This window comes from Lutra lutra, chromosome 12 (assembly GCF_902655055.1).
Source record: "Lutra lutra chromosome 12, mLutLut1.2, whole genome shotgun sequence".
Lineage (NCBI taxonomy): Eukaryota > Metazoa > Chordata > Mammalia > Carnivora > Mustelidae > Lutra > Lutra lutra.
Window position 1 is genome coordinate 708,556 of NC_062289.1, and position 22,077 is coordinate 730,632.

At 55.0% G+C, this 22,077-nt stretch overlaps 1 protein-coding gene across 7 annotated transcripts in view; it reads right to left on the reverse strand.

The window, feature by feature from the left end:
* Positions 1 to 22,077, reverse strand: part of ATP9B (ATPase phospholipid transporting 9B (putative)) — a 230,402-nt gene that overhangs the window by 18,621 nt on the left and 189,704 nt on the right. For all 7 annotated transcript variants that reach the window (XM_047696257.1, XM_047696254.1, XM_047696256.1 and 4 more), the window contains 6 exons: positions 10,748 to 10,909; positions 10,010 to 10,102; positions 6,125 to 6,208; positions 5,775 to 5,945; positions 3,463 to 3,561; positions 1,713 to 1,802 (listed from right to left, as the gene is read on the reverse strand). In XM_047696257.1, coding sequence (XP_047552213.1) covers positions 1,713 to 1,802; positions 3,463 to 3,561; positions 5,775 to 5,945; positions 6,125 to 6,208; positions 10,010 to 10,102; positions 10,748 to 10,909 — 699 coding nt within the window. The remainder of the gene's footprint in view (positions 1 to 1,712; positions 1,803 to 3,462; positions 3,562 to 5,774; positions 5,946 to 6,124; positions 6,209 to 10,009; positions 10,103 to 10,747; positions 10,910 to 22,077) is intronic.

Here is a 22,077-nt window from a genome sequence, read left to right on the forward strand (position 1 = left end):
CGTCTGTCTCTTTGTGGGTGATCTCAGCCCCACCTCTGCTAACTGAGATCTTTTTCTCATCTTTAATATAAGATACTTCGTTTTCATCCTGAATCTTCAACTCTTTCAGCAAAATAAAAACCCCCAAAGTTGCCTTAGACCATGGGGCCCCCCGCTGTGCGGGACGTCCCGTCAGAGACCTGGGTCGAGACCTCCCGGCACCAGCCAGCACTGACAGTCGGCGCATCTGCAGGGGATGGGGGCCGTGCGTCCTAGGACAGGCGGTGCGCCCGTGCCTGGTCTGGACGGACACTCCCCCAGACCACACAGGGCCCCTCCGGGGCTGCGGACACTCCTCCCTGGGGCCAGGACCAGGACAGCGAAGGGCTGCGTGCCCGGGCACCAGCAGCCACCTCCATCTTCTCTTCTCTTGCTCTCTGGTGGCCAGCAACTTGTGGCCACCTGTCCAACCCCCTGGGACCTCACGGCCCCGTCCCTGTAGGATGTGCTTACACCGGCTGGATCTCCCTCACTATGCCATGTTCCCTTTGCTCCGGCTTTCGTGCTCATGTTATGTTACCCCAATGGCCTATACGCACGTCCCGCTCACCACCTGCGCCGTCTGCAGGGCACGGCAGACTAGGGAACAAAGCGACTATTGGGTCGTCTTCAAGACACAAAGCCACTGCTCCCAGCCGACAGCTTTGCCCTCACTTAAATTCAAGTCAGTTCAGAAACTTCGTTCATAAGACAGGATAAACACCCACAAGGTCTGGTTTAGAGCCACATCCTCGGATCGATTACAAACATCTCCTTCGACAGGCAGACCTGTGCACACCAGCGTGCGTCTTGGTCTCCCACCCTGCCAAGAACCCGGGTCACCCACGACGGCCCGTGAAAGACACACGTGCGCGTGTGCAGCGGACGGAGGCCAATGCCTCCCAGCCGACCCCCAGAGGGAGCAGAGCGCCCAGGGGCTGCAGCCAGACGCCCTGCGCCGAGGGCCGAGGAGAGGCCTCGCGCACTTGCTCCCCGAAACCGGGATGGCGCGCTCCGTCCCGACAGCAGGTACTTGTCAGATGAAGAAGTGGGGACAGAGCGTACTACCGAGATGATGCACAGAGGCATCGAAGACCCAGACCCAGAAACAGAAGACTGTGCCTTTGGGGAGCAGGCGCTGGGGAGGGAGGGGCAGGCGGGAGGGCCTCCCCCATCGGGCCGCCTGTGCCGACCGACTCTGATCTCTGGTGGGGACCAAAGCAGCAAGAAGGTTTAGCTGGAAACACACACTCACAAAAGACGGTGGACAGAACTCAAGGAGCGACTTTTGCTCCTTCACAAATCACTACAACAGCTGTGAAGAGGGATTTTCTAACAAGGCACGAGGTCTAAGGGGGCCCGAGGGGAGGACGGAGGAGCACATGTCTGGGCACTGGAAAGCCGAGGGACACGTGGTGAACGGCTGCACAGCCGGGAAAGCCTCTGAAGCCGACAGTGGGAAAGCCGGGCTCGGGGTGAGGCCCAGCAGCCCCAGCACCGGCCAGAGGGTCCAGGAAGCATCCACCCACGGCCAGGCCCACGGAGCCACCCCGTGAGGCCGTGGGTTGCTCCAGCTTCTGCCCCTGCAGAGACAGGCTCTGCCTCTCTGACAGGCTCTGCAGAGACCAGCCTCGCCTACAGGGACACAGACGGATGGACAGATAGACAGGTGCTTGGTCCGAGACCAGCCTCACCTCAAGGGAGTCCCCAGATATGACCAGCGCACAGTCATGCTTCCGTCGAAAGGCGTTAAGCTCCAAGTGGGCCTCTCCCCGATTGGTTACCTCCACAAAAAGAAGAAAAGCGCCCAAATTACAGAGTGATCTAAATCGGAGGCACAAACAGCCCCTCTTCATGAATCAGTGACATTTTCAGACACATTTAAAATCAAATGGAGCTTCTCACAGGCGGTCCAGTCCTGTAACAAAAGGCTCTTGCGAATTTCTCCTACGGCACCGGGAGTAAATACCTGCTCACTTAACACCAACTGTTTTCCAATGTGTGACAGCTGCAGGCAGGACACTTACACTGCAAAGTGCTTAAAGCCCTACAGGTACCGGGACATAAAGGGAACAGAGGTGGGCCATCAGGAGACAGGGCACAGGGGACCCAGGGGCTAACAGCAATGTCGTGAGGGAGACACCCAGCTGTCGGCGGGGTATTCCCCAGAGACACGTTGATGCTCAGTGGCGGAGGGAGTGTCTGGCACTTTCACAGGGGCCATGTGCTGGGGGGTGACTGTCAGCACAGGGACACAGCTTGTCAGACACTTCCGCGCACCCACCGCCGAGCCCAGGCCGGCCACGTGGCGGCACCGAGCTCAGGCCTGGGCTTCGTGTGAACTGCCCGCTCCTGTCCCCACTGCCTGATGCACAGTGTTCTTCTGAAATGCTTCTGCCGTCTCTGCCACGGTTTCCACTTTCTCTGTCAGTTTAAGCAAACAAAGCATTCGAAGGATTAAAAAATCTAAAAGTAAAATCAAGTCATAATCTTGAAATATTGTTAGTTTTGGAATGAAAGCATTTCAGAGAGCACCATACTGGTTTCTGACACTTTCTGCGGAGCTTTTTACGGGACGTAAAAGAAACGCTGCGCTGCAGGACAGCGGCGCGAGCTTCGCGTGGTCTGCGTTAATCTCAGATGCCTCTTGAGGTAGAAAGGCTCTACCGTGAAATTTCAGTTTGTGCAGCTGTAACCCTGAAACGTCGACAAACATTGATCTAAAGTCTTATCCGAGTCATTAATAATTTAATTGCGAAGAGTCGTCTGCAGGGCCTAATCTGCCATTCTGATGCTTTGAAATAAATGACATTTACATGTAAATTATATTGAAATCAGTTTCTGTAGGTGCGAGGGTTTCACTCAGAGCAGAGGGAGACGGACCATGTCTGCTCACCACCATCAATCAAGACCCGGGAGACGGCAGCTCAGTCTGAATTACAAACATCAGTCGTAACTAATACAGTAAAAACAGAAACTTCAGACCATTTTTACTAATTTTCTTTGAGCTAATGAAACAACATTTCATTTGAAAATGATAGATTAAAAACACATTCCTACTAATGGGTATAACTAATACAAAAATGTAATTTTTTATCAACACACACTTTGTAAATGGAGCAGAAAGTGATAGCAGAACGTCTATTCTAAAATAGGTACTTGGTTAATAAATACATCCAATCGTACGACAGAAAAACACTGAATTTAGACTTTGTTTCACGCCTTCAAAATGCAGCTTTTTCATCCCAGGCAACGTGGTCAGCTAAAAGAAACCTATTTGCAATGTTTTTATAAAATCAGTAAGGAAATTACAATATTACAATATTTCTCTTCTTTAGTAATTATCTGCACTCCATGCTTACAAGCACCCTCTCAGCAAACCAACGAGTTCTGACTGCGAGATAAAACAGTTAAAATTCCAAGTGCGTTTAGACATATACTCACTGGCCTGAAAACGTGAATGTCTTGTGATCTAGACACCAAGTGTGAGCTTTTGGCAATGCACGTGGCGGTCTCGAGTTTATCGCCCGTTAGCATCCATATCTGGGAGGGAAGTGAAGATGGAGAACTCTTAGAAGTGTCCGTTCTCAAACTCACCGCACACCCACGTTCGCAGCTCTACTGTTCACACCTGCCAAACCACAGAAGCCAGCCAGTGTCCACGCAGGGACGGACCAGGACGTGGCATGCGTGCTGTGGAACAGCGCCCAGCCTTGAGAAGGGGAACATCCTGGCACCACTAAGATGTGGATGGGCCTGGAGGATGCTGAGCTCAGTGAAGGGCATCGGCCCCACCCGGGCAAAGGCTGTGGGGCTGCAGCGGGGCGGAGGGCCATCGGGGAGTCACACCACAGAGACAGAAGCCAGACGGTGGGCGCCAGGGCCAGGGGAGCACAGGGGAGCTTGTGTTTTCATGGGGACCGAGGTTTGGAGTTACACGTTCCGGAGAAAGGCAGTAGGGACGGCTGCACGGGGGTGGGAATTACTTTGTGACGATGAGCTGTGCACTTAAAGATGCTTCAGATGACAAATGCTACGTTATGTACATGTTGCCACTATCCAAGTCTCTGTCGACTTAGCGAAAACAAGTCGGACCTAAGTGATGTCAGACGGAGCAGCTGAGAAGTGGAGCCACACGAACGACGGGGGTTTAGGAACCTCAGCCTGAGGCTACCGAGATGCCTGCATACACCCAAGGGCAAGGCTCCCAGAGCCCCGTGCACCGCACTGGCGGGCCCAGAAGACACCACGTGGTCACAGGCTTACAGAGCGAGGGGCGCCCCAGAGATCCTTATTCCAACCTGCTAATTTTTCAGCTGGAGCTAAGGTTCAAAAAGGGAAAACAGTTAAGCCAAAAACTGTCTTTATGAAATACATGGGAAATACCACTATTTTTACTTTTAGAAAATGACATAAGCGTGTATTACGTGTGTAAGCCAATCCCTGGACCACAAAGATAACAAAACCAACATTTAAGGTGTGACAGGACGGTTCACACAAATACTTCATGTAACAGCAAAGCCTTACAGTGACCTCTCATCGGCACCTGACTTGCTCAGACGTTTAGGGTGTCATATACACACGTGCCGTTCTGCACACAGGAAACCTCAGGGCGTACCGCTGTCCTGCTGAGCTATCATCTGCTTGTGGCTCTTCTCAGCGCTGGGAGACTTGTGCTTTCCCTCTGTTTCACACATCTATGTTCACCTTATTGAGCCTGGATCTAAGGTTAGGACACGACGTTCAGCCAAAGTTGAGAGGGGCGCCTGGGTGGCTCAGTGGGTTAAGCCGCTGCCTTCGGCTCAGGTCATGATCCCAGGTCCTGGGTTCAAGCCCCACATCGGGCTCTCTGCTCAGCAGGGAGCCTGCTTCCTCCTCTCTCTGCCTGCCTCTCTGCCTACTTGTGATCTCTGTCTGCCAAATAAATAAACAAAAACTTAAAAAAAAAAACAAGACAAAGTTGAGAATAATTCACACAAGACAGTAAGAGCTGCCGCCCCTGGTGACGCTGCGTGTGGCTCAGGCGTGGTCACCTATGGACCTGCCGCCTGGAATCACAAGCTCACCTTCTGTGAAGGGGCGCGAGGGGCCTTTCTTCAGACGGGAGACGCAAAGGAAGAAGGACGGGACCCCACACACTCGTGCAGGTTAGCAAACAACCAACAGAAACACCTAGACCGTACACACCAGGGTGCTGGCTGCTCAAGCACACGGGGCTGGGGGGCAGAGGGACGCGGGGCGCACGCAACGTCGCCACGAACGAGCAGCGGCCCCGGGCACGGCAGGCAGTCACACCCCTCCTCACCCGAACGCTGGCTGCGCAGCACAGTCCAGGGGACAGTGTCTCAAAGCTGAGGTGTGAACGGCTCTCTGGTGATTCTGAAGCCGGATGCGCCTCCTGACGGGCTGCTGTCCTGGACGGACGGGGCCCCCTCTCCCCACCAGGCCCCCGCAGGGTACGCTCGCCGCGTGGGTTCTGGCCCAAGCGCGGGCAGCTCCGCTCCAACGCCGTCCTTCCCTATCTCACTAGTCTAGCCATTCATTATTCTTTCCTCTCGAAAAAACGCGAGCTGTGTTGTTCCCCTTCTCCAACCCGAGGCCCTAGTCCTCAGGGCAACCTGGGAATACGTTTTCTCTCCCGTTCTGTAGGTGAACCCTGGGCTCCGCTGGCACGGAGGTCAGAAAGCAGTTCCCTGAAAGCGAAAACTTACACCCCGACACCCCCGGGGAGGGGCGCTGGCCGGCGCACACGGTACCTTGATGCCCGCGTTGCGCAGCATCTCCAGGGTGGGCCGCACGTCCGCCTGCAGCTGGTCCTCCACGCCCGTGAGGCACAGCAGCTCCATCTCCCGCTCCAGGCTCTCCACCACCGCCGCCACCTTCAGAGCCCGGTCGTGGGTGCTCAGCTTGGCCTGGCTGTGGCGGCTCTGCGCAGAGACGGAGTGCGGTCACGCCGTGGACGCGTCCACGGGAGCCTGACCATGCGGGGGACACATCCTTCCCCGGCACCCGGGGCGGCAGGCTGTCCGCGCCAGCAGTGCGCACCCACACGCGTGCGTCTGCCGGGCCGATGCCCGGAGGCAGAGGGGCTGCGAGACCGGCTCACCTCGAAGTCCTGGTACTGCTCCTCTGTCAGCGCCCGCTTGGCGACCACGAGGGTGCGAAGACCTTCCCGGGCCATGTTCCCACACTGGAAAAGGAGACGCAGGTCACACGCAGACCCCAGGTGCTGGCCGCGATACGGAGAGGCACTTACAGCCTCCACCAAATCTGCTCTGTGGTCAGGGCCCGTCCCCTGCTCAGGAGCCCCGCACATCACGTGTCCGTCACTGCGCCTGCGCACCTGGGCCACCTGGTCTCTCAGGGGCCTCTGCCCGCCGCCACCTGGTGGAGCTCACCTCGCAGGTGTGTCCTGTGAGCCCAGCCGCGCTGCAAGGACGGCTCTGCGCCCTTCATCCCCGCGCAGGCTGGGTCACCCGGCAGCTCTCAGACAAGCACACTTCTTCCCCACGTTAGACTAGACCGAGTTCCAAAATGGCATCACAAGCAAGGTCTGCGCCAGGCTGCCACAGCAGCATGGGAAGTGGGGAAGCTCGGTGCCAGGGTGTGAGAAGAAAGGTCTGGAAGCGGGAGAGCTTCATGTGGCAGTGCTGTGGGGGGAGGGGAGGGAGAGGAGTGGGCTCACATGGGAGTACAGCTGGGGGAGGAGGGGGAAGAGTGGTCTCATGTGGCAGTGCCGTGGGGGGAGGGGAAGACCCCAAGAGTCCTGGGGCTTCGCGCTGGGGTCTGGATCTTCTGCAGGGAACAGGGCCCACAGCAAGGCCACAGGCCCAGGCTCGCGTTATTGAACACGAGACAGAAACGCACTCACAGGTGCACGGAAAGGTATCAGCTCCAGGCACAGAGAATGCACCAAAGTAACATTATTTTCCATCCATTAGAGGAAACACTGGGCAGTTTAAGGTGATGATGGGGGAAGAACAGGCTGGTTCTGGGCCGCTGATGGGACCGGTGCCGAGCTGTCGGCAGAGAACAGGTTGGAGCCCTGCCCTGCCCTCAGAGAGGCTCGCCTGTGCCCCTCATGCGGGACGGGGCCCAGAGATGCTGACACGGCCTGCACGCATGCGGATGGGCACCGAGGAGCGACACCCGAGGTTGTGCAGGCAGCGGCCCACGCAGCCGGCAGAGCGCGAGGCGGCGAGTGCGGCAGGAGCGAAGGCCGCCTCTTGGGAGCTGTGAGTCCCCCCACCTTCAGGGACGTCGCCGTCTCCCTTGGGCTGCACGGACGGGACGCTGCCCCGCCACACGAAGCCTGCTGAGGCCCTCAAAACGTGTGGCTTGGAAAGGTGTGAGCACTGCCTCTGCTGGCTGGGAGCACCCTGCGGGGACAGCCGCTGTCTCACCCGGAGCATGAGCCCTGTGCTGGACGGGCGGGCAGAGGCCAGGGGTCTCGGGCCAGTTACCGGCCTCGACTCCGAGGTGAGCAAACAAGGCAGCGTCCCTGGCGCCACGCCCCAGAGACCCCCGCGGGAAGAGCAGGGGAAATGGAGAGAAAGTGTCCCGGGGAGGAGAGGCTGAGCGCGGCCGGCGGGGACAGACGCACAGACAGGAAGTCCGATGACCAGGTGCCGCCCGAGCTGCGCCCAAGCTGCAGACATCAACACCAGTGTTTCAGAACGGGGTTTCCACGAGAAAGAAAGCTTAAAAAACAATGTGAGCGCTGAGCTATACCATTCCCCGAAGCCACAGTGTCCACACATCCCGAACACTACCACCAACCAGCCATGGCTCGCCCCGGCCACTGCGACTCCTGAGAGTCCCTTCCTCTCTTCCTGGGTGACTCTTAAATTTCCAACTCCGAGGACCAAGTTTAAATGGTTCAAAGCATGGGAGCCTGCACGGGCGTGGGACGGAGAGCGCCACAGTGGTCAGCTCTGGGCGTGGGGGGCTCTCAGGGCAGAGGCGGAGGCTCCAGCCTGGCTCACAGCCCTGGGGCGCAGGTGTCCAGAGCACTTTTAGCCAACGCCAAGGGGTTCCAACAATAGCCAGAGCTGCGGTGTCCCGCGTGCACCTGAAGATACACGCGTGACACTGGCGTCAGGCGCTCAGGCACACCGTCTGGCGCCAGCGAGCTGCTCTCCATTAGTGGAAGGGAGAGGAGCTACCAGGAAGCTCGCACACAGCGCGGTCCTGCCGTGATGCCAGCACCCAGCGCTGTTGCCAAGCCACAGGTAGAATCATGGCCACGAGGGAGCCTAATATTTGCTGGAGTGCCCACCTCCCACGCACTGAGAACGAGGCAGGAGTGGGAACCCCACATCGCCAGGGACGAGCACACACTCGTGGGCCAACAGTTCAGATGCGACTTCGCACATGCACTCGTGCCCTGCCGCCCTCCCCCACCGTCCCCAGGGGCGGAGGCTGGCGGTCCCACACGGCTGTGCTCCCGGTGGGGCACTCGTGTCTAACCGAGCCCGTCTACCGCAGCTGCCCGCAGGACGTTAAAATCGGTGAAGAGAGGATGAGCAACTCCAACTTTCCGAGGTCCTCTCTGACCCATCTGGCTACAAGGTCTGAAGCAGGCAGACCGCCACGGCTCCCGCCTCCCAGCGAGCGCTAGTCCCTGCGCCCGTCACACCTTCCCTGATCCCCAGTTCTGACCCGCGTTACACACCTGCACGTGGAGGAAGGAGGCCACGTACCTGACGCTTCCCGCGGCCGGGACCTGGCTACCTCACGTCTGTGCACAGTGAGGGTTTCTACAAAACTGGTCCTCACTGGGCGGGGTGAGGAAAGTGCTGGTGGCACGTGTCGGACTTGTTCAGTACGTGGAGAACAGAAGCTCACGGCCAAGAATCCAGCATGAGGAGCCTGCCTGAGACAGAGGTGCTCAGGGCACGCTCAGGCTCCCAAAACACGCCGCTGTTTTTGTTTGTGTGTTTGTTTTAAATAAGGTAAAGGTTTTCAGAAGATAATGGTTATTACAACAAAGACGTGGGTAGGGGATCAGGAGATTTATGTAAGGGAAGGAAATGTAACCTTGGGAGAATGCATGCACAAAGGATTTTTAATAAAGTTATCTTTGTGTAAAACAACCTGACATTATCTGTCTGTTGCAAGACATTTATTGACGTGACCTCATAAAGCTAAATAAATTAAACAAGTATTTTATAATTAATTGTACATCATTATGACCGAAAGTAATTTTTATGGCATTTTACTAGGTCTTCAGGGAATTTAATTTATTCATGTGCCTGATTAAATCCAAGTGCCTGAAGGAGCTATTGATTCGTATGGCCAATACCGCCGCGGACGCGGGGCTGCGGCTGCCGTACTGACCGGCCACACCCAGGCCACGGCAGGTTGACCCATGGACACCGACGCTGACACACACCCAGATCAGTCTCCCTCCGAACTCAAGCTTTTCTGTTCACACAGAAACGTGGACAATAAATAATCTCACGAGGCTGCACCTGAGTTCTCTCTCTCTAGAGAGAATCTGACGAAATGTAGGACTGATCACGTTTGTGTCTTTTCTATTTTTTTAAAGTGAATCCTACACATAAATTAGAATGACATTAAAATCCTTATCAAAATCCTGCCAGTAACATAGATTACAAAATAAATATATTAAAATGTAACTTTGGCTGTATATACACCATTACCTCAGAATTTTTAGTGAATGACTGTCACCCTATGTTTTCATCGATACAGACAAGATACTATCGATAAGGACCTACTTGCACACCGACACGCGGTCACACGCAACCCCGCAGCGGTAGCTGCTTATACAGAGCAGGCTGTCTGCGATTAAATGGTACTCCCGCCTTTCTACTTCACGAAACGGAGAGGAACCGGAACCACTGAACACTGCGGAAAAGCGATACCGTCTGTGGTTTAAGAGGCGGTGTCCGGATTTCTGCCGGTTACAGTGGTGCCCGCACTTGCTGCGTGGCGGGAAGCAGTGTCTGGGGCGGGGGGCGCGGCTTACCTCCTCCTCCAGCCAGTCGTTGTACTGCACGATGGAGGACATGGCCACGTCGGCGCCCTTCATGTAGAAGGTGATTTCCGCAGTGGACTCATCCTGGGACAGAAGGAAACACAGGCAGGTTTAGGCCACGCTGCTCCTGGGCAGTAACAGCCGCGCGCACAGGAACGCACTAGGGAAAGCGGTTCTCCCTGAACCTATGCTATGCAGGGCACCGCCGCCCCGAGATGTGCAGAAAGCCGAGACCGGAACATAAACCAGATCTCCAGGTCCTGTGCTGAGGCTGCGGCAACAGAGCCTGTCCACGGAGGGGACGCCTCAGGCCGCGAGGGGAAGGTTAATTCTCTCAAATTTTCACTGCTGACTGAACGTGCTTTCCTTGGTTAGCCACCTTCTGAGACAGGTTTTGGTATCTGCTAAAAATATTTAAGAAATGCATGTCAGCAACTTCCTGGTCCTAAATCCTCCTCCGGCGAAGCTCCCCGGCACGCCGCGGCCGTGGGAAGCGCGACAGACGGCTTGAGCTGCTTTCCAAGAATGAGTCGCGGACACCGCTTCCTCGCTCTGCCTTCGTCGTCCGGGAGAGTCACCTGAACTCACTACCAGCAGAGCCTCACTAGCTTCCCAGCACCAATTCCTAGATTTTGTATCAAAACCCAGCAAGCAGCACAGTTGGTCTGAAAGAGCAGGGACGAGCCCTGAACCGCGTGCTGGCCCGCGGGAGCCCAACAGCCAGGCTACCCGCACGATGACGCCCATGCGCTTGCTCTCCGAGGTGAACGGGAAGGTCTGCAGGACGCTGAAGGTCAGGAGCTGGCCGCTGGGGCCCCGCAGCCGCATGGAGGCCAGGTCTCTGCTGACCAGGGTGAGGCCGACGCTCTCCGTCCACTGCACCAGGGCCACCTGGGGGAGACCGGGGACACGTGAGGCCGCATGAGCAGAAGGCGGCACTCCCCCCCCCCCCAGCCCAGCTCCTCCTGGGGCCCAGTGTGGGGCTTCCTGCGACATCAGGGTCTCTCCCTGGCCGAGCGCCGCACCCTTGCTGGAGATCTGTCCTTGCCTACGTGTCCAGCAGGTCCCCTAGGGCTGGAGAAATCAAACGCTTCGGGAGCACCCTGGGTTCTGTCTGGGGAGCAGAACATCACTGCTGAGCCCCAGCGTCCACTGCCAAGTCGCATGAGGACGGGCAGCGAGGAGGCTCGGCTCTGGATTCGGGGCGTGATCGCTCAGGTCAACCACACCCCAACTCCTCATCTGTAGGGCAGTGGCAGCCAGGCCGCCTCTCAGGCCACCAGCACACGAACGCCACCGGGACACTCTGCACATCTGGGTCGAGGTTTGGGTTCTACCCTTCATCCTTTCCACAGATGCCACTTGAGATGTCCCTTGGGCAGACCAGGGATCACTTTTAAAGTAGGGCTTTCTAGGTAGTTCCCGTGGCTGGAACTGCTGGAAGGTTCTAGCACAACGGTCAAGCTGAGGGTGACGAGATGCTTGCTGTTTTTAATGCTTCCAACTTGACCAGGGCCATGCTGTGGAGGCTGGGGCGTCTGAAGATAATAAGGCAGGAAAAACAGACGTGAAACACTTTCAGGTTTGGGGGCTGTGGGCGCTCTGGAACACAGCCGAGGGCCGTACTCTGCACCATTCTGGGCCCTGCTGACAAGAGCGACCTCGGACGGCAGAAACGGCCACACTACATGGGGCTGGCTCTGAAGGGATTTCCAACAGACCACGCGGGCTCCTTTACTGGGATGCCTTTATTTCCCCAATCGTGAGCATCTTGTAAAGGAACCAGACACGTACGACTGTGGGTCTAGGATCGTAAAGGCATATTTATACAGCTTACAATTCCACTTTATTTTATAAATAAATAACTCAAGGCATCAGAATTCACCTGGCAGAAGCTTCTCACCTAAAAAGTCCGCACAGGGAGTCAGCCCGCACAGGGAGTCAGCCCGCACGGGAGTCAGTCCGCACAGGGAGTCAGCCCGCACGGGAGTCAGCCCGCACAGGGAGTCAGCCCGCACGGGAGTCAGCCCGCACAGGGAGTCAGCCCGCACAGGGAGTCAGCCCGCACAGGGAGTCAGCCCGCACAGGGAGTCAGCCCGCACGGGAGTCAGCCCGCACAGGGAGTCAGTCCACAGTAGGGGATAGAGTAATTCCCGAAAAGCAGAACTGAGTCACTACCCTGGATTTCTGGTTCAGAGCCAGAGTCAGAAACGCAGTCTTACACAAAAAGGCATAAAGGGCTCAAAGCCCCTTTCTCCCTCTGGCTCCTCCCCTCAAGGCCAGTCCCGTCCCCAAGGAGCAGACTGATGGTGGCCCGTCGTGGACGAGCTGCCCAACAGTGCCACAGTGCTTTGGAGCTGGGTGCCTAAGGGGAGGCCCCCTAGCCCTCTTGTCCAGCCCCACGGCCCCCGCCCGTCGCTGGGCACGGTCTGCTTGCCGAGGCGGGAACAGCTATGTGCAGTGTGCAGATTTTCCCTTTGTAGACGTTTCATTTAAATTAGTAAAATCATACTATTAGCAGACTTATAAATTCACGACAGCAAATGTCACATACTACATCACAACGAGCGAGCTCAAACGGCGTGGAATGCTCATCCTGCTGGAGCGTCTTGGAGAGCGCAGTCCGCACGCCCTGGGCTAGCCCCGCCCACGAGGGCATTTGCACAGATGGCAGGGGTCAGGGTCATCCCCGCATCTTGTTGAAGGGGAAATCCTGACACTGGGCCTTCTCTGCTGTGCTTACCTTGACCTTCTGTGTGCTTGCGTGGCCTGGACATTACCAGGTGTCCTGATGCAGGAGGTACCCGCTGGGTACCCAAAAGCACTGACCAGATTTGACAACGTGCTCAGCGGGCTGGGTCGCAGTTTAAACAGCTGAGGCAAAACTCGGAACAAAAATAGGCCCAAACCCCTGAATGGGTACAGCGTCTGGGCGGGTCAGACCATGTCAGACGCGCCGACTTTCCTCTGCTGCGCCTCAGGAGCCCGCTGTCCCAGAAACACCCGCCATCGGACCTTCTTACCTTTGCGAACGTGAAGCCCCACTCTCAGCGTGTAATTGCCGCCTCGCCCCTTTTTGTGGGAAATACAAGAAATGGGCCAATTTTCACTTTTGTCTATTAGTTCTTTTAGTACGATCCCCCCTCCTCGAGGATCAATTACACACACGGCAATGACTTGTACGCTCACATCAAGTACCGTGGAAACTGCCGTCTAGGAATGACTTGCTGGCAGCTTTCACGTTCTGCCGGACACAGTGAGGGACCGCGGCTGCCCCAAAGAGGCTCAGAGTCAGGAGAGCGCGCTGCGACCCCTCACCGTGCCGGGGAGCGAACGCAAGGCCAGAGCGTCCCCTGCGTCCAGGCCGGCGCCTGACTCTGCCCAAAGCCCGGCCTGCTGGGCCTGCGCTCAGCATGGGGAGGGACCCCGGGAGCGACTGCGGCACCGTGGGAACGAGCGGCCAACTGTACATGGTCTGCACCATCCGTGTGCTTTATGGAGCAGAGCTAGTCTCGTGGGGTCCCCCTGACCTACCAGAGCTGGAAATGAAGGTCGGCCACAGGGGGTCACCCGTGTCTACACGAATGACCTCCAATGAAAAGCCTGGACGCCAAGACTCGGGTGGGCTTCCCGGGCTGACAGGATCTGTGACGTTGTGTCATTGCTGTGACAAGTGAGTGCTGTCCACACGACCCATGGGGAGAGGGTGACAGGGCACTCATGCCAGGCCTCTCGGGGACCCCGGCCTGTGCACCTCTTCCCCTGGCCCCACCGGTCCTGTTGTGGAGGACGTGAGTCTGACGGCTGGGCACAGTCCTGCTCGGGGACACAAGGCTGGAAGAAGGTCCCACGGACCCTGGACCGCAGTATACGTCTGACCATGTGCAGAACACGTGTCTGCCAAGTCCTGGGAGACTCCCCAGCTGAGCCTCCCCAGGGCCAGTGAGCCTGCCCAGGTCAGCAGTGGGAATGCCCAGGTCAGGCAGAGAATGGAAAAGCCACGTGGAGATGGTCGAGTGGTACTGGGCACAGCCTTGGCGGGAGAGTAAAAGAAAAAAACCTGCCTTTTGACTGGTTTTGGGACTTTTCACTGCTTTTTAAAACTATGTAAAGCCATCTAGAATCGGGATGACCAGGGCCACAGGTGGAAACCATGTGTTAGGCGCGGCAGAACCGAAGGCAGGTCGGCAGTCTTCACAGCAGCGAGGCCTCAGGCGGCCTGAGTGTTGTCAGGTCCCCACTCAGCACCACCCGGTGGGACGGCCCCGCGGTGGTGGGCATGTCCCCTGCAGGGTGGTGGCCTCTGTGCCTGACTGTGCCATCTGGAGTTGGGCATCCGTGGCGGCCTCCCGGGCTGCAGTCAGTGTATGTTCCAGCTGGGTGCGGATGCTCCACGGGCGGGGGAGCCCCTGACTCCAGACCACCACCAGGAGCACTCCCAAGTGTCTCTTTTCTACTCCTCCCACCTGCACCCCCTGCCCTGGCCCCGGGCTGGGTGGTTGGTTTGCAGGAACAGTAACATGTGGCGCCGTCTTGCTCCTGAGCAGAGCAGCCGGGTCAGATGCGAGTCTAGCATCCTGCAGGCGCGTGTGCTGTTAAACAGCGAGTCACCGTGCGGCTCGAATTAGAACTCATGTTCTCTGGCTTTCCAGTGAGTTCTAAGCTCCTGAGGTTTGCCCAGATCCTGAAACCGTGTCTGGCTAACAGCGCTATGGTCTGGAGCTCCAGCAACACACTCGATTACAGAACTATGAAAAGACACGAGGCCGTCACTGGAAAGAGCACAGACAAAAGGGGCAGGCCAACAATCCCACAACCCGCTTCAGGTGGGACAGGACAGGCACACTGGACATACGTTTCCCGTAAAACCTCGCTACGCACTGCAAACGACCCAGGACTCCCCAGGTGAATTCTGAACGTCCACAGTGAAAGGGGCCTATGACGTTCTGACCCTAGACTGGACGCTTCCGAGGACACGCCGCCACCCCCTCCACGCCCCACCAGGCGGGTTTCGCGGTCTACACGTGCGGACCCACATCTGTTGATTGTGGACTTCACGGCCCGTGAAGCCGTGCAGTGGCTTACACCCGGCCAGCACGCAGACTGCTTGCAGCCAGCACCGTTTTGAGGATGAGCTCTGCACAATGCCAAGCAGAAGACAGACGCTGTAAGCGCGGTTACGATGCAAACCGCTTGGTGGTGGGAGGAGTCCTTTGGATGATACAAAATCACGTTTCGGCGACATGTGTATAAAGAGCCAACCCCAGGGACGGACGTGGACACACGGCGTTTGCGGAGGGCTTCCCGCCGGTGTGCTCAGGACCTGGCCCGCGTCAGACATGTGGCTCCAAGCTCGTGGGGAGGCGTGAGCAGAGTGTCCTGTTCTGGTTTTGAGTTTACCATCTCGACTCAGAGCACAGTGGGCGTAAAGGGAACCAGGTCAAAATTCATACAAATTCTGTCTGAAATAGAGCAGTAGTATTTGCTCAGAAAGGTCCCTAAAGTAACTTCTATCTAGTGATATTCAATGTAGAAATCAAAGGAAAAAAAACGTCAAGGGCACTGACAGTTTAACTCTATCTTCCTCCTAAGATATTTAAGGGATTAAAATATACAAACTGTGCAAAAGCACATGAGCTGTGCTGGTGTGTAATGTGGCTACGAAGCCTGAAGCCATTCAAGTAATGACAGCGTGAATGCAAGACGCCCAGAGGGCTGCCGTGTAGCTCGGGCCCTCAGAAGGCAGGCCCGTGGCGGGGGACACCAGACAGGGGCAAACCCACCGGCCCGCTGGAGCCTCTGCCTGGCCCGGGTGTGCGTTCAGGGCTGTGCTGGCTGTGCCCGTCTCTCCGCCACTCCGCCAGGCTACGACTCCTGCCTCCACCACCCGGGAAGGCTTCGTGGAAGGTCTGAGGTGCCACGTCCCGGCTCCCTCCCACTCTGCCCCTCATGCGGCTGAGCTCTCTGCTGTGGCACTCTCTGCAGCCCACACACACGCCCAGGGATCTGCTTACAAGTCACCTTCCACACCGGAACCTGCAGAGGTTCTAGAACCTTCTTGCCTGATGTCCTGGAGGTCTACTGGGCTCACGGCAGTGTTTCCGGGGGCAGCACAAGGCGTTCCTGCGAGAAGAGAGGACTCACAATCTCCTGCCTGGAACGCCTTCAGAACGGAGGCCGACAGGCCCCTAAACCACGCGTGGGGCGCAAATGGCTCCGTCCTTAGCACCTGCGCCCGGTGGCACTCTCCCAGCGCCCAGCACGTCGGGTCTGAGCACCGTCTCTCCCCTTCAAGTCACCTGCCAGCCAGTTCTTCCCCCAGGAAACGCTGACAGACGTACGAAGCCTCACCGTTCCTGCTGTCTGATACCGCCAACACCTCTTCTCACAGCGCGGTCCGGATCTCTTGCCAACGTTTAAGATGCGGTGGGGGGAGGGCTCTCTCGTTGCCGGGTTCTGGGAAGTCCTCACGTCTTACGGTTCCCGCCCGTTGGCCAGGTACGTACTTCACAAACATTCTACAGCTCTGTGGCTTGCCCTCGTCTTAATGGTGTCTTCTGAAGAATGTGATTTTTACCATCAACTTCTTCTTTTACAAACTCTGCTGTGTGTGTCCCATGAAATCACTGACTCAAGCCTACAGATTTTTTCTTTCTTTTTTTTTTTTTTTTAAGATTTTATTCATTTATTTGACAGACAGAGATCACAAGTAGGCAGAGAGGAAGGCAGAGAGAGGAGGAAGCAGGCTCCCCGCTGAGCAGAGAGCCCGATGTGGGGCTCGATCCCAGGACCCTGAGACCATAACCTGAGCCGAAGGCAGAGGCTTTAACCCACTGAGCCCCCCAGGCGCCCCCAGATTTTTTTTCTTCTAGAAATTTTATACTTTTAGGTTTTCTATACATCTGTGACCAATTTGAGTTAATGTTTAAAAACAACTATTTATATGAGAGACACATAGAGCATGAGTGGGAAGGAGGAGGAAGCAGCCTTCCCGCTGAGAAGGGAGCCTGACGTGGGAATCAATCCTGGGACCCCGGGATCACGGCTAGAACCGAAGGCAGACGCTCAAGTGACTGAGCCCCCCAGGCGTCTCCTGAGTTAAGTTTTGCACACAGGAGAGATACTGGTTGAGGCTGTGTGCACGATAGCCCCGTCGCTCCGTCATCGGCCCCACCGCACTGCACCCCCAGGCGTCGCTGCAGGAATCAGCTGGCACCTTCCAGTCGTGAGCGCGACTCGCCCTCAGGCACAGGCCCTCTTCGACTCTCCGTCATGGGCTTGTGCCGACGGCAGACCGATTCTGCGTGTGTTGGTTCACGCCCTCCTTAAGTACTTGGTGTGCTTTGGTGCACTGGAACATCTCAATTTGCTCCCTGTTAGTGTATAAACATATACCTAATTTTTGTACATGTATAATGTGCAATTTTGGTCAATCTACTTCTTAAACATTACCACTCTTTTTAGTAGCGCCTTTGGGAATTTCTATTGGGATAATCATATCCTCCACCAAAAAAGACAGTTTTCTTCCTCTCTGCCTTGTATCTCACTTTTCTTGTGTTAGTGCCCGGCTCGTTCTGCGTGGGAAGACAGGGTACCCTGGCCTGCTCCAAACATGAGAAGCAACTTACCACTGTTTCCTAGGGCACACCGTGTTAGCGGCAGGGTTTCTCACAGACGTCCTTGTTAGACTACACAAATGCTTTTACCCCGAGTTTACAGAGAGATTTTATCAGGAACAGACACTGGATTTTTGCCAAGTGCTTTTCCCCCTGAAGCTCCTGGAACGATCACGCAGATTGTCCCCCGTGATCCATGGATCCATTCCACCGACTGACAGACGACCGTCGAACCAACCTTGCATTCCTGGAGTAAGCTTCATCTGATCAGGAAGTGTTATCCTTCTCGGATCCTGGTGGGTTTTATCCGGCCTCCCTCTGTGGGATTTCTGCACCTACACTCACAACCAGTATAAATGACACTAAGTGACTGGTTTGTGGCTCTCTCATGATGCCTTTGTCTGATACTGGTGTCAGTTTAACACCAGACAAGTGTTTCCTCCCCTACCGTATTTTGGAAGAGTTTATATAGAATTGTTATTATTTCCCTTAAATGTTTGGTTGAACACCTGGGCCTGGATGTGGGAAGGTGTGCAACTGCGAATCATAGTTCTTGATGACATATGAGGCCTGAGACTGCTTTGGGTATTGTGCTGACTGCGAGAGAGCGGGGGGGAAATCCCTGGTGCGTGCCCTGCTCTCCTGTGAGTGGTAATGGAGGCCTGACAGGGGTGAGGGGTTCCAAGGCTCAAGACCATGGACTCCTGGCACAGTGCTCTTCACAGCAGGTTCTCCCATGCTGGTAAGACGCAGATCCGTAGAGTAGTTAATGCAAACATGTGTACCTGCTTAACTTATTAAACAATGTACACAGCAACCTTCACATTTAGTGAAGTTAACTGTTTTCAAAACAGACCAATCAGAAATAATATAAGGAATTGGTAAAGGATGTTTAATCTTGCAGATGTAGTTTCACTAGGTTTAGAAGAAATCTAGACACTGGAGGGCTTAAAACTCCGCAGATGTTTGCAAAGGGGGGCCAGGGCTCACAACGACCTACAGTCAATGAGGACAACTCTCTCAGACGCTGGTAAGAGACTGAGTGTAGGTAAAGCACTGGTAACGGTGCTTTGAAGCACAGCTTTAAAATTAGCTGTTTTTTCCTCCCACATGACACAGTTCCACTCAGGTTCATGATTAAATATGTTCGTTGCTGCTGCTATGTGAATGGGGCGTCGTCTTCAGTGTAGCAGGTCGTGGCTGATTATTAGAAAAACGTGGGTCTGTGTGTTTTTACTGGGGTCTCCCGGATGATGATTCTTCGGTTGCCGAAATACACAGTCACGTTGTGCTGACATGCTAACCTTATTTCCTTGTAGCAACTATCCTGTCTGGACAGAACGTCCAGGACAGTGTGAAATGGCAGTGGTGTCAGCAGACATCTTGCTTTAGTCTTCACTTGGAAACAATCACAGAGTTTATCTGGTGTGATGGTGAGTACTAACTTACGACTGGTACCATGAATTCTGCTAAAGACAGACTTCTCTATTTTGCATCGACTATTACTGGATGTGCAGAGGGGCCTCCCTGGTTTGTTTTGATCAGGAATGGGTAATGAATCATAACTTGAATACCTTTTTGAAGGCACTCACTAATGGAAGTGAGACTATCCCGTGACATCCAACTCCTCCAGAGCCATCCTCATGCCCTTCCCAGCACCGCTCTTTTATTCCTGGGAAAAATGCTACCTGGTCATGTCTTTCAACACACTGCAGGTCTGTGGGAGGACAGGATTTCTGTGTCTGTGTTCATAAGATCAATTGTAAGTCTCTTACTGTGTGTATGTTTATGTTATCTTGATCAGATTTTAGAATTTAGGATTAAGTTGGGTTCATGAACTGATTTAGAAACCTTCGGAATATGCTCCTTGATCCAGAAAAGTTTCGTGTTGGATTAATTTTGCACTTAGTTTGTACTCACTGGTTTGTATTATTTTTTTTTCTTTTTTTAAAGATTTTATTTATTTATTTGACAGACAGAGATCACAAGTAGGCAGAGAGGCAGGCAGCGAGAGGAGGAAGCAGGCTCCCTGATGAGCAGAGAGCCCGATGTGGGATAGATCCCAGGACCCTGGGATCATGACCTGAGCTGAAGGCAGCGGCTTAACCCACTGAGCCACCCAAGCGCCCCACTGGTTTGTATTATTTATACTAGTTACTATTTTTGCTAATGATTTCTGAATTTATTGCCTTCTCAATCATTGCTTTTTGCTCTCCTTATCTTTTCTTTCTCCTACTTTCCTCTGGCTTTACTTTATCCTTCTGAATTTTTAGTTGATATGAGTCACTTGTTCTGTCTCTTCCTACTGGTGGGCACAGCCTCTGGTCTGTCTGCTAAGTGCTCCCCGGGTACGTCCTCCGAGGGAAATGCAGCGTTGTCGGCCATCCCGGCCACACTGCCGTCTGCGCCTGGAGGCTGGAGTGTGAGCACAGTTGTTCAGTGTTTGCAGGACGTTGCTTTGGATCTCTGGCCTCTCCTGACCAGGGCTTCTCTCTGGTTGTGTTCTCTGTACTAACAGGACACACATACAAAGCCGCGGAGGGCTGGGTAGAAATGGTCAGGTCTTTGGCTCAGCATTTATGTCAGGAGCAGCAACACACCGCTGCCGGCCTTCCCCATCAGCAAGGCCCTCTTGGTCGGGGGAGGCCAGAGGTGCACGTCTTCTTGCTCCCGGGGACGCGGTCCCTGATGGCGCGCGCCATCCAGCACCCCTGGTCCTGTATCCGCGGCCCACAGAACACGAAACTGTCCTGGCACTCAGGTATGGGCTCTTTAGTAAGGAAGTTTCCAGTGCTCTGCTTGACTTGATCTGTTTCAACGGTTTTGTCAGTACTGGGATGAAATGTGGGGAAAGCGGTTTAACAAATCCTCCTTGTGTGCTGCCATGTTCCTCCAGAAGCCGCTGGGCTTCTAACAGGACATAATCCTGTGAGATCTTCCTGTGAAATGTAAAGATAACTCCGAACTTAAAGGGTTAATATATTTCAAAGGACGATTTCCGTGACTACTGAGCTTTTAGAAATTTCTAATACTGTAACTACTGACAATAAATCAATTAAAATGTGAATATAAAAAATACATTTAGGAGGGAGGCTGGGCTACGTCTCATCCACAAGCCACTCAGTGACACACAGTCTTCGTCGCGCTCACAATTCTCCCTGCTAAGGAACCGGTGCAGGACGGTGTTCCCAGGGTCCTTCCATAGGACAGAAAATATGAGGGAAGATCTTAACGTTTGTCTTTCTCTATGATTTCATTATCCAAAAACTTCTGTGCTATTACTGAAAAGCTTAGGAGAACTTTCTTTCATCATATTAGCAATCAAATACACACACCCGCCAGCTACACGCCAGGGACACCTTTCTTCCCACGCACATGATCGACAGTAACCTGACCATGGGCTTAGCGTACCTTCGTGCGGTATCCCCACACTGCTCTGACCCGCCAGCGCTACAAACACGAACGCAGTCTGATCACCCAGAAAAGCTGCCAACCAGCAGTCACGGCCGGCCGCGCGCACGGTGCACTGCTTCTGGGAGGGGCCGGCCCCCCCACGCGCCAACGCAACACCGGTTAGCCCCACGGCGCTGGGCATGCACACACGCAGATGCACAACTGGTGCACACCACGTGCATTAGAGCTCGCTTCGGTGAGTCCAGAAGCCAAAGGCCATTAAGCGTGTGCTAATCTTCCACGTCTTAAAAAGCTCACTTGTGGTCTGGCAGCAACGTTAGCTCATTCGTGCAAGTAAGTGTCCAACTGGGGAGTGGTGACTGCGCCTGACCGTAACACGGGACACAGAAGGGCCGCCGCACCGCGGGGAAGAGTACCGCCACGAAGAGCTGGTTGTCAGGAGGCAGCGGGCATCAAACATCTTGGCCAATCAGTCTTTCTGGGCCCAAAGAAGCCAGAGTCTTCAGCTTTGTGTCACCACATGCCCTGGCCACTGGAGTCGGCGACGGTGAGCACCAAGGCTCCGGCTCCGGAGCGGGCATCCACTCTGTTGGTTCGCGACATTTGGGGGCTCGCATGGGACACACACAACTGAAGGGGGAAGGGTCTTAATTCCACCCAGGAATTTCCAGGGAACGTCTAATGTTTACTAAGCTGCAGTTTGCTATGCTACGGCTGTAAGAGACAAACGACAGGCAAGTGAGAGTTTCTCCTCTCTCAGAGAACTCATAAGAAACAGGGCCAGGGTGTCAGCGGGCTCCACGTGGGGAATGCGAGATGAATCACTGACGCATGAACATTACCACCACTTGCTGCTCCTTAAAGGATCACCGATGTCCCACGATGACATGTCCCGGCAAGTTTAACAACCGTACCTCACAGACCTCACAGAGCCTTTAAGGGTTGACCATCAACTCCCCCAGAATTTCCTTATTTGTATGAACATCCGTCTGTGCATGTCTGTAGGTTAGGCAAGAGACCCTTTCTGTC